Genomic DNA, 12,913 nt, shown 5'->3' with positions numbered 1-12,913 from the left:
CCGTCACACGGGTAATATTTCTACATCTTATTCTGCATTTTATATTCCTGAAGTCTGATTATACCTTCCACTGTTTAATCTTTTTCTCTTTTTAGATTAGTTCAGCATGGCTGTTTCTACAGTTAATACAACCGCATTCCAAAGTAACTAAACATTTAGTATTGCCGTCTGAAAAAAAGAGGCCTTGATCATTTTAGACATCTGTGTATTTTTTGCCTCTGAAGCCATAATTGTAGAAAGTTGTGTTCACCTTCCCACCCTTAAAAATTTTTTTTTAATTTATTTTTATTAACCAAAAACATTTTGTATTGTGATATGGCTGATTAACAATTTGAACAGAGTCAAGGTATCTCCGTAAATATCCTAGACATATGTAGATACCAAACATTTGTCCTCCCATAGCCAGGAAATATTTTAAAACACTTAGTGTTTTGCGGGGTAATTTCCTCCCTACAGAGGAGAACAAAGTGTCTTTATACCACATTTGGAGAAGGGAATAGCAACCCACTCCAGTATTCTTGCCTGGAGAATTCCATGGACAGAGGAGCCTGGTGGGTTGCAGTCCACAGGGATTGTTAAGAGTCAGACACGAGTGAGCAACTGAGCACATACATTAATTTTCCCTACAATTACAGCTCTTCCTATAATCCAAACAACTCCTAGTCTTAGAAGCTTAGACTGGGAAGAGACGCATCTGGGCATCTAATTGGAAACTGCCCCCCGCCCCGACCCCCGCACCTGTCAGAGCCTCCCTGAGCCTCCTGTTTCTTGAACTTGCCCAGGGACTGGGAACTGATCCTCTTTCCCATGACATGCCTGATCCATTTAGCAGCTTCGCTCATTGTTTGAAATTTCTTCCTCATATTGATCCCAAACACACTTCCTTACACCTTCCCTGTTGTGATCCAGTCTGGAGAGCCACAGAGCATGTCTTCAGGGCTGCGTGATGGACTTCGGCCTCCTAAGAGCAGAGATTTGAACCCTGGCCTCTACCGTTGGTTGGCTGTGTCTCCTTGGAGGAATTCTCTTAACCTCAGCAAGCTTCTGTTTCTTTGGGTACAAAATGAAGGTTTGTTGTTGTTGAGTTGCTAAGGCGTGTCAGATTCTTTGCAACCTCATGGACGCTAGCCCGCCAGGCTCCTCCACCCATTGGATTTCCTAGGCAAGAATACTGGAGTGGGTTGCCATTTCCTTCTCCAGGGAAACTTCCTAACCCAGGGATCAAACCCATGTCTCTTGTATCTCGTGTATTGGGAGGAAGATTCTTTACCACTAGTGCCACCTGGAAAGCCCACAGAATGAAGGGATGGGTACATCAGTGATCGTTGAGTTTGGGCCTTGAAAGATGGGATGGGATGCCTGGCATGTGGCAGTGCCTTTGAACAGCGGGCATGATTTTTCTTTGCAAGTCTTACATTTGTTACTGACATATTAGTGATTTAAAAGTGTGTTCACCCACCTGTTTTTCCCCCGATTCTTGCATGTTTTTCTAGCCCTGCTTCTCCAGAAAGCAGAAGGATGCCCCATATTTCTACACAATCTCTTCCCAGAGCCTTAAATGCAGAGCTGGTGTTTCTAGGAGTTAAATCCCAGTCCTGTGAACAGTATGTGCATGACATTCTCAGAGACTACTTCCAGGGGCCTCAGAGGTTTCTGTTATAATCTGATATAATGCAGCTGGTGCACTGGGGACCAAGGCAACCGAGGTCTTCTGTTACCCTGCTTTAACCCCGGAATTCTCTGGGGTTTGGACTTCCTTCCATCAGTGTCCAGACTGTGTTCACCCAGAAGGCGGGAGCTTTGTCAGGATATTACCTGCTCAGTCAGGCTAAGGGTTTTTACCTCTGCTGCTGTTATTCCTAACAGTGCGGGTATCTTTTTTAAGACAACATTGGAATGTTTTTGTAAAGTCCTAGACTGGGTGAAGAATCCTTTATTTTGCAGCTGTTCAGACATGACGTCTTCCCTGGTGGCTCAGTTGGTAAAAATCCTGCCTGCAGTGTGGGAGAGCCTGGGTCAGGAAGATCCCTTGCAGGACGAAATGGCAACCCCACTCCAATATTCTTGCCTGGAGAATCCCATGGACAGAGGAGCCTGGCGGGCTGCAGTCCATGGGATCCCAAAGAGCTGGACACGACTGAGCCACTAACACTCATTCTTTAGACAGGGTGTATCTGTGGCTCGTTGGTGTGTGTCTGGATTTCTGACCCACGGTTGTGTTCTTTCACTGAAGTGGTCAGAGGATTTTTAGCCCGCCAGCACTTGCATCAGAAAAGGAGCGCACGGCAGCAGGAGGTCACATCCATCAACAGCTTCCTGCAGGTCACAGAGGACCTGGGGCTGAAGACCTATGACGCCCTGGTCGTTCAGAATGCCTCGGACATCGCCCGCGAGAATGACCGGCTCCGGAATGAGATGAACGCTGCTTTCCACAAAGAGAAGTTGGAGGCCAGGGGCAAGCAGGAGGAAGGCTCCAGAAGGTAAAGGCGGGCAGTGTCCAGCTTCCGTCACCCATGTGGTTCATCGGGGTGGGGGGGGGGGCAAGAAAATGCCCACAGTGCTTTTCAAAACATACTTTTTTATATGGGCCATTTTTAGAGTCCTCATTGAGTTTGTTGCAATATTGCTTCTGTTGCATATTCCGGGATTTTGTCCACAAAGCCCGTGGGATTTCAGCTCCCTCACCAGGGATCAGACCCACACCCCGTGGCTTTGGAAGGTGAAGTCTTAACCACTGGACCCCAAGGAAGTCCCAGCATTGATAGCTCTTAATGTAAAGTTCAATCACAGGTGACCATAGGGAGAAGAACACCATAAGGAGAAGACCTATGACCCCCTATATGGGGTCTCATATATGCATGCCCGCTGTGTAAATGACACTTCCTGACATCTGAAAGGATACATTGCCTGGGCTTTCCTTCTAGAAAATGGATGCTGTGTGTGTTAGTTCAGGTCCTGTGAAATAATGGCTACACTAATGCCTGCAGCGTTTGCCATCTCAAGCACCAAGATTTTTTTTTTTCCCCGTTATTTATCAGCCGTGCTGGGTCTTTATTGCTGCAGCGGTTTTCCCTGGTTTCGGTGAGCGGGTATCCAGGGCTACCCTCGAGGTGCGGTGAGTGGGCTCCTCATCGTGGTGGTTTCTCTTATTGGGAAGCACAGGCTCTAGGGCTCCGGCTCAGTAGCTGTGGAGCCCAGGCCACACTGTCCCACAGCATGTGGGATAGTCTGGGACTGGGGATCAAACCCGTGTCCTCTGCACTGGAAGACGAATTCTTTACCACTGGGTCACCAGGGAAGCGCCTCACCAACCAAGTTTTAAGTCATCTAATATTTCCATCTTAGCAAAAGTATATAGCTGGGATCCTGACATCTTTACCACAGTGTCATATGTATAAATAAGGCTGACTCACAGACACATCTGAAAATTTGACCCCCAAAATGGACAGGCCGCTCTAAAAACACAAAAGCGGGGAACTGGATCAGTGGTGGCCTGCATTACATTTCCCTTAGGAAGCTCTCTCATCTTCTTTGCCAGTAAGGAAAGCTTCAGGGAAAGCTTTTAGAGTCCACGGTGGATGCTGGGCTTGAAATAAAAGCTGAAGAAATCCAGGTCCTTCTCCACACCACCGCTCTTGTCTCTCTGTGACAAACGAAGATACTTGTGCCTGATAACCCTCCCTGGTCCTTTCCATCCTAATTTGCTGTCAGGAATATTTTTTTTTTTCCCCCAGACTTTTAACTTTTTATTTTGTATTTGGGGCATAGCCGATTATCAATGCATGGTAGTTTCAGGCGAACAGCGGTGAAGGGACTCAGCCATACATATACGTGTATGCATTCTCCCCCAGCCCCCTCCCATCCAGGCTGCCACGTGACACTGAGCGCCACAGGCTCTACAGTAGGTCCTTGTTGGCTCTCCACTTTGAATATAGCAGTGTGTGCATGACCTTCCCACAGTCTCAGGGAGATACTTTTCCATAGGAACACAGCATTATCTAGTTGCTCCTCGCTGCAGATGACCGCCCCCCCTTGGCCTTGACTGCAATGTCAAATGATTTTTTATTAAAGTGGAAATGGTGGTGTGTCTCTCACTAATTAGCTTCAAATATCTCAGTGATTAAATGCTGAAAAAATTCCCTTTGTACGGAAAACTGTAATTAAACATTACAGGGAAAACAAATTATCCTCCGAGTGCCACACTTTCAGCTTCAGCTCGCTCGTTTCCTACATGGGCGTCTGATCTGCCTGGCAGTGGATCCCAGCCCTGTTGGTTCTCTGCCACACAAAGATATAATTATAAAAACAAATGCTTCGAGACTCCTTGTGAAACGAACGTACTGGCATCTCCCTTGCACGCGATTACATTGACATGTGAAGCCAGAAGGAAATTTTTTTTTAACCAGATAACTATTAATTTTATATGACTTCCAGAATAATATTTATTATTTTCTCTGCTGGAGCTAAACAGCCACCCCAATTTCTCAATTTCATCATGTATTCATTTGCCTGCTATAAAATTAAGTGAAGAAGTATTCGTCTATTTATTTATTGAATACCAGCAGTTCACTTGGCATTGGGCAACCAGATGGAGCCACAGAAGAAAAATAACAATTCTGCACATAATTAAATAATTGCTGATGGAATTTAAATGGCAAGGGAAAGAGAGAGAGAGAGAGACAGGCAGGCAGGGAAAATGAAAATCTTTGATCATTTTAAGTATATACTCTTTTGCAAGGATGAACAGTGATGTACTCCCAGCAATTGATGCATCAGTAACTCTCTATTAAGATGGATTTCCCAGAAATTATCATTCAGATTGAAATTCTGGGTTTTTGATTTGCTTAATAATCAGAGTGTGAAAAATTGACTCAGCGAATGCCTGATGGCAAACGTGGCACTCCTTGAGACGGCTTGGGTTTGGGTGAGATGTTTTTCTGAAGTAATCATGATGAGGCTCGCGCGTGCTTATCTGTCGAGAAGCGGGGCTGGAAGGATGGAGTGGCTGCCTCTAGAGGCCCTGGGTAGCGGAGCGCCGCAGGCTTCCTCCAGCCCCGCGGGAAGGCTGGTTTGCCCAAGAGCCGAGGTGACTTGTGCTGGAGCCGGCTCACTGCTACCATCTGAGTGATGGCTCTGGGTCCCTCCGCTGGGGCTGTGTGTTCATTCTCTCCCCCCAGAGCTGAAGACAAGAGCGGACCCAGGCGCCTCCACGGTAGCTCCGTCCCAGTCCCCGCGGCAGTGGACGGCCTGGCCCAGTTGGCTGGTCCGCCCTCCAGGCCCCCTTCTCTGCACTCGGTGTTCAGCCTGGATGACGGCAGCGGCCTCCCGTCGCCACGGAAACAGCCTCCGCCCAAGCCAAAGAGGGACCCCGCCACGCGGCTGAGCGCCTCCTACGAGGCTGTGAGCGCCTGCCTATGGGCTGCAGCCAGGGACTCGGCGAATGAAGGTCAGCCCCGGGAGGGGGGGGCTGCGCCGGGTCATGGATGCTTGACTTCCGGCCTTTGGGTGCCCCAAGCAGCGCTGCCGCCCTAGTCTATTTTTAATAGAATTAAATCCATCCTTGGCTTGCCAGGGGCCCCTTAATCATTAAAGATAAAGAATATTAATTCAAATCTCTAAGCCTCTTAGGGAAAAGCTACTTATATATCACTTTCCTTCACTCCTATCTCGACTTCCACATCCAATGAGGAGCCTCCAACAGAACAGTTCAGAAAGTCGGTCGCTAGTCCATGTAAACTTTTGCGAATTAGAAAGCTAAAGAGATTCATCCGGCTTCCCGGTTATCACAACCTAATTAAAAAGTAAGCCCACTTTTATCTGCACACAGTAAGTGAACCGATTCGTGCAGGCGAGAAACATGACTCCGCAGAACTCAGTGAGTGAAACTTTGGAGACCAGACAACAAAAGTTTCTGCGTTGGTGGTCTAGACATATTTAGGCAAAACCACAGTTTATTCTCAAGTAAACTTATCATAGGTTAGTTCATGTGGCATTATTGCTTAATTACTAATTTTTAGAATTATGAAACGCAGAGGCAGTCCTTCTTTGCAGAATATTTTAACAACTTCACAGATTTTAGCTATCACCCTTGGAATGTGAGGTCCTATTCTAGGCCCAGGAGGATTCACAATATATGAAACAAACAAAGATACCTTCCCTCCTGGGGCCTGCACTCTAGTGGGGGAGACAGATGGGAAACACAAGAGACAGATAAATACAGTCAGTAGTTTAGAAGACCACGGCTGCAGAGGGAAATAGAGGGAGAGGTGGTGATGCCAGGTGAGATTCTAGATGAGATGGCTGCATAGGTTTCATTGGAAAATATTACATGAGCAGAGGAGGGAACACAAATTCTTTGGTAAATAAATGAGCTAAAAATGCAAAAGCTCAGCAAAGCCGTAAGTTCATCTTTGACACCAAGGAGATGGGCCGACCATGGACCAGAAATCTGGTCTGTGAGATCTTTCACAGCAGGGACCTGACCCTAGTAATCTTCAAAGATGCTCTTCATCCGTTACTTTAGGAAGAATAGATCTTCAGGAGAATTTTTTTTTTTACCTGCTGTTGTCATGTACAAGTCACGTTACAGAAAAGCTTAGATGGAGATGAAGGAGAAATTCATTACTTTGGGGAGAAGAGGACAAATGTGTGTTTTCAGCATCATGATAATAAGGGACATAGCAAAAATATGAGAGAAACCGTCTGGAGGAGAGCCTTCAGGCGGATTTAGATGTGAACACAAATAGAATGAGAAGGCCTTCCAAAGGAACAAGCCCTTCTCCTCTTCTTCCCAGCATACGAGGCAAACTAGAAGGGTCTTACAGTCTCTACAAGTCGTAAATATGCTCCCTGAGAAAGCAGATCAGGTTCCACCTCACCAGTATTAATTGCCGGTTTCTACAGGGGATTATAGAGCAGATCACTGCGGTTGAACTAAAACTGGGGCCAGGGGGGATATGTGAGGAAAGGAAGAATAGCATCTAACAGGCTAAGCCTAATGAGATGGGAGGAGCTTCCCAGGGGCAAAGAACCCGCCCGCCAATGCTGGAGACATAAGAATAAGAGACCCAGGTTTGATCCCTGGATTGGGAAGATCCCCTGGAGGAGGGCATGGCACCCCACTCCAGTACTCTTGCCTGGAGAATCCCATGGACAGAGGAGCCTGGTAGCTTACGGTCCATTGGGTCACAAAGAGTCATATAACTGAAGCAACTTAGCACAGCCCAGCACAGTGAGATGGGAAAATGTAAAACACAGACTCAAGACAGCGTCATAAATTGAAAAAAAAAAAATACTACACAAGATGGAAAATTTGCAATCTTGTATATAAGATGGAGCCCCAACCAAATCTGAACACCATCCATGAACTCTATTCATTTGTATAAACAGGCCTTGCAGTAGCCTGTAAAGCCTAAACATGCTTTCCGTTTGTGTGCGCATGAGAAGTCTAGCTGCCCCGGAATTGAGAATTTGGAGAAGTCAGGTGCCAACTTGTCACACAGTTGGGAAAGGAGGCAAAATGTTGAGGCCACAGTTGAAAGTCTCTCCTATGTGCAGCAAAAAGCAAATGTCAATTTAAAAATGTTAGTCAAGAACCACAGGAGATAAAAATATACATAAAAGCAAATGACAGGAAAAAAAAAATTAATGAAGAGGAAGCAAGAAAGACCCCAGGTGTAAAGCTCTGTGATTCCTTCTACGTGGAGAATCAGAAAGCTGCTAAATGCTGCCTGTTTAAAAAAAACGTGCTGTGATATCATTAGATTTGCAAGACTTTTATATAAATTATAGGTTCTTGGAATATAATCTCAGCTCACAGGTGGCTCTGAGGTGCTTTTGGTGTCTCCCCACTGAGGCCCACCCTGGGGGAACTCACATCGTAGCGGCAAGGCCAGTCCATAAATCCGCTGCTTCTTCACGATCCACGTTAGCGCGTCTTCCTTAATGCTGTGGGCTTGACAGCCATCACATGCCTCCCGAGGCTCCAGGTGAATCCCTGCGTTCAACAGTGTGTTTTAAGTGGGTCTTTAAAGATAGGGGAATTAACCTGGCTCACTGGGCAGAGCAGGTGTGCTGGCTGGCATTCGTCGCTCTAGGACTCAGGCTCACTCGCTCCCATCCGCAGCGTCTAGCACACCACCCGTCAGCAGTGGCCCTGGTCCTCCTGATGCCGTCATCACAGGAGCCGAAGGGGCCCAGGAAGTGCCCACTCACCACTAGTGGCTATTTAAGTTTAAAATAATTACAAGTAAGTAAAGTCTAGAAGTTCAGTTTCTCAGTCATCAGTGCCAAGGACTCAAGAGCTGCTGGTGGGAAATTTCTTATCGTCACAGAAGTCGATCAGGCAGCACTGATTTTTTTTTTTTAACTGGAATATAGTATATTTACAAGCTGTCTTAGTTTCAGGTGTACAGCCAAGTGAATCAATTATACGTATCCACATAGCCACTCTTTTTTAGATTCTTTTCCCATGATGGGTCATTACAGAGTATTGAGTAGAGTTCCCTGTACTATACGGTAGATCTTTATTAGTTATCTCTTTACATACAGTAGTGCGTGGGGGTGGAGAAGGCGATGGCACCCACTCCAGTACTCTTGCCTAGAAAATCCCGTGGACAGAGGAGCCTGGTAGGCTGCAGTCCCTGGGATCACTAAGAGTCGGACACGACTGAGCGACTTCACTTTCACTTTTCACTTTCATGCATTGGAGAAGGAAATGGCAACCCACTCCAGTGTTCTTGCCTGGAGAATCCCAGGGACGGGGGAGCCTGGTGGGCTGCAGTCCATGGGGTCGCTAGAGTCAGACACGACTGAGCGACTTCACTTTCACTTTTCACTTACTGTCATGCATTGGAGAAGGAAATGGCAACCCACTCCAGTGTTCCTGCCTGGAGAATCCCAGGGACGGGGGAGCCTGGTGGTCTGCCGTCTATGGGGTCACACAGAGTCGGACACGACTGAAGCGACTTAGCAGCAGCAGCAGCAGCAGCAGTGTGTGTATGTCAACTCCAGTCTCCCAATTTACCCCTGCCCCTGCTTCTTACCACCTTGGAAATCGTGAGTCTGTCTCCTGTAACTCTGTAAGTCTACTTCCGTGTCATAGGTAAGTTCATGTGTGCCCTTTTTTTCAGAGTCCATATATCAGTGACATCGTGTGATACTTGTCTTTCTCTGTCTGACTTACTTCACTCAGTAGGACAATGTCCAGGTTCCTCGTTACCATTGTATATGGCATTACCGACAGCACTGATTTTTTTTTCAACTTTTCATTTCTTTAAAGAGAAAAAATATTTTTTTTGTACATTTAAAAATTTTTCATGAACCTTCTAAACACTTTTGCTCAATTGAACAAATACAGCTCTCGGAGTAAAGACGCTGGGGAAGCGTGCCTGCGTCTCTAGTCGTCCAGTCATATCCTACTTTTTGTGACCACCTGGACTGTGTTCCATCAGGCTCCTCCGTCCGTGGGATTCTCCAGGCTAGACTACTGGAGTGGGTTGCCATGCCCTCTGCCAGGGGATATTCCCGACCCAGGGATCGAACCTACAACTTCTGTGTCTCCTGCATCGTAGGCAGATTCTGTATGTGCTGAACCATGAGGGGACTTTACTCAGAGAAAGTGCAAGTGTGAGTCACTCAGTCGTATCCAGCTCTTTGCGACCCCATGGACTGTAGCTCTCCAGGACTGTCCGTGGAATTCTCCAGGCCAGAACACTGGAGTGGATTGGCATGCCCTCCTCCAGGGGATCTTCCCGACCCAAGGATCCAACCCAGGTCTCCTGCATTGCAGGCAGATTCTCCACCATCTGAGCCACCAGGGAAGCCCTGAACTCAGAGAGTCTATGCTGATTCACCCCAAGTACCCAGAGGCTTTTAGTGGTGGCGCTAGAGTATATTAGCACTCATTTCAAATTCACGTTTTGACCACAAGGGGAATGCTGCGTTTCTGTACCTGGCACTGTATCACACCATTATCTGTCTTCTGCAAAAGATAGGAAGGAAATCTGATCACTGCTTGAAATGTTGTGTAAACACCATTCACAAGAACAAGACCACAAATCAAGTTCAAGTTCTTTTCTTTTATGAAACAAAGTTGCTGAAGAACTCAGAAGGCTGTAGAGTGAAAACAGACGTGATCAGAGAGTGAAGGTCAAAAATCATAGAGAAGCAGGTAGTTAGGTCACCCTGAAGTAGATTCCTTTGTGCCCAGCCCTGTTCTTCCTAACACGTGCCTTTCCTAGAGGTTTTCATCCACTAAACATGGTCGTCCGGCCAGCGCTTTTTTTTTTTTTTTCTCACACTATCTTTGTTCTTGAAAAGCTGGAAACAATTTTATGAGCCAGTAAATTTTAACATGTGTTTGCAAACTATTAAGAAGCGAGAGCCAACTATTTGAAAGTACGATTTTTAGAAGTCTAGGATTGTTCTTTGCAAACAGAGACCAGGAAGGGAAGAACGGGCAGTGACTTCACTTTTTCTTTGCTGAGAAGCTCCCAATGGAGAGCTTTTCCCGAGAAGCTCCCAACGGAGAGCTTTTCCCGAGAAGCTGAGTTTCTAAACCCAGCGAGCTGACATTCTCCCCAACACGGTGACCACCGGATGGTGAAGCTGCACAGGACAGGTTTTCTTGGGCAGCTCTCGGCACCGGCGTCTGAGCCTGATCATTTTATTACTGTCTCAGGATCTGGGCTCATCTCCATGAGGGGCTGTCACTCAGGGTCCTCCGTGAAGCCACAGGTGGGAACTGCAGTTGCCTGGAAGCCAGTCACTTGCACCTCCGGGGGCCCCCAAATGTCTAAGGACTGGGACTGTTTGCCTGTCTCTGTGTCTAGGGCGTCTCTCCACCTGGTTAGTGCAGCATGACAGCTTCAAGTGCAGCATGACAGCTTCAAGGTGGCTGGGCTTCTTACACGGACAGTCAGCATGTCCAAGGCACGTGGTCCAGGAAAGAGAACACCCGGTGGTCAATTTATTCCCTTTGATGAGCCTGCCTTGGAAGTTACACAGCATCACTTCCACTACTTCCATCCACCAGGCAGTCCCAAAGGCTCACCCGGGTTTAGGAAAGATGAAGTAGATTCTGGGGCTTCCCCGGTGGCTCCAAGGTATAAAGAATCCACCTGCACTATAGCAGACTTGCAGGAGACGTGGGTTCGACCCCTGGGCCGGGAAGATCCCCTGGAGGAGGAAATGGCAACCTGTTCCAATATTCTCCCCTGGAGAATCCTATGGACAGAGGACTTGGTGGGCCACAGGCCACGGGGTCACAAGAGTTGGACACAACTGAGTACTCTCAGGCCAAACAGATTCTCCCTCTTGATGGGACTGGGAGCGCGACTGTGGCCAAGTTTTGGGAAACACAGACCGCCTGTGACTGTGGACGAAACAGCTGACATCGCTCCCACATGCAAGCTGCACTCACGTCCAGGTCCATGCTCAGTCACCCAGTTGTGTCCGACTCTGCCATCCCAGGGATGGTAGCCCGCCCGGCAACTCCATCATGGGATTCTCCAGGCAAGCATCTTGGAGTGGGTTGCCATTTCCTCCTCCAGGGAAGATGCACTCAGTTCAGTTCAGTCACTCAGTCGTGTCCAACTCTTTTCAACCCCATGAACTGCAGCACACCAGGCCTTCCTGTCCATCACCAACTCCCGAAGTTCTCCCAAATCCATATCCATTGAGTCAGTGATGCCATCCAACCATCTCGTCCTCTGTCGTCCCCTTCTCCTCCTGCCCTCAATCTTTCCCAGCACCAGGGTCTTTTCAAATAAGTCAGCTCTTCATATCAGGTGGCCAAAGTATTGGAGCTTCAGCTTCAAAGATGCACTCACCCCTCCCCTGAACTCCCCAAAGCCTCACCCCACTGTCAAGCTCAAGTCCCAGTTCCAGATCCCCCCGTGTACATCCGGTCCTCGTATCCCAGCTGCTCAGACCAGGCTCCTTAGGTGGGCAGCCCCTCTAGGACTGTCCTTAACTATTGAAGGCAGGTTACCTGTTCTCCCCACAACTAGCATGCTGCCCATGCCTTGGTTAGGATTCAGTCCTGGTGCCCAGAAAGTATTTTCCATGGCCATTTGATCCATGCTCTGGAATCTTGGCTTACCTTAGGATATTGTTTCCTAATCTACAAGAGGCTGCTCCTGTTTTGAGGGGTGGGGGGTGGTCGTTTCCTCAGCCTGATTCCTGCTCACAGAACTCTGAGGCACCAGAACCTCTTTATCTTGTACTGACGCTTGCTTTTTCATTGCATGCTGATAGGATCCCCTTAAAAGCTTTGTTGAGTTTCCTATGAATCAAATTCCACTCCTTTAGTCAAAGCCACATTTACAAATCTCTTTAAGATAACCTTCTCTCTACCTTTTTTTTTCCTGCAAGATTTCTGTAGGGCAATACCCTTAATATTCTTAGATTGTGGTCTTTATATTATATGGTTATGTATCTCATATATATGGTTCTAATATTCTTAGAGTGTCTTGTGGTTCTGTTTCTTTGAAAGGATCCATGAAACACCACCTCGGGTCTTTCTTGGGTCTTAATAAAGTGGTTCATAGTTACGACCTCGGCTTCATCTGCAGATCATATTTTCCTGAAAATGCCCCGGATTTAATCTCTGCTTACCAGGCATTTTTTAACTTCAGAGTTATCTGCTATCTGGATGACCCAGTGAGAAACCATTTTATTTTCAAACTCAAGAAATCCCAGGCTCCTTTAGTTAGTGGTTGGTCCTTTCTTTAGCTGGTCGCTTTATTCCTATGTTTCCCCCGGGAAAGTCAAGGGATCCAGGAGTCCACTCCCACGCACTGTACGAGACCCATCGTAGACCATCCGGCTCCTTACGCATGCTGTCTATGTCTAGTCTCCACGTTCCTGCAGGTGACAGGGTTGCTAAGCGTTCCACAAAGGTGTAAAACCG

At 47.3% G+C, this 12,913-nt stretch overlaps 1 protein-coding gene across 1 annotated transcript in view; it reads left to right on the top strand.

Annotated features, from left to right (window-relative positions):
• MYO16 (myosin XVI) overlaps window positions 1-12,913 on the top strand; it is a 529,091-nt gene that overhangs the window by 451,671 nt on the left and 64,507 nt on the right. The window contains 2 exon segments of the mRNA XM_018056366.1: window positions 2,234-2,480; window positions 5,178-5,446. Coding sequence (XP_017911855.1) covers window positions 2,234-2,480; window positions 5,178-5,446 — 516 coding nt within the window.

Source organism: Capra hircus, chromosome 12 (genome assembly GCF_001704415.2).
Source record: "Capra hircus breed San Clemente chromosome 12, ASM170441v1, whole genome shotgun sequence".
Lineage (NCBI taxonomy): Eukaryota > Metazoa > Chordata > Mammalia > Artiodactyla > Bovidae > Capra > Capra hircus.
The sequence above is the reverse complement of the archived record's forward strand: the minus strand, read 5'-3'. Positions and strand labels throughout refer to the sequence as shown.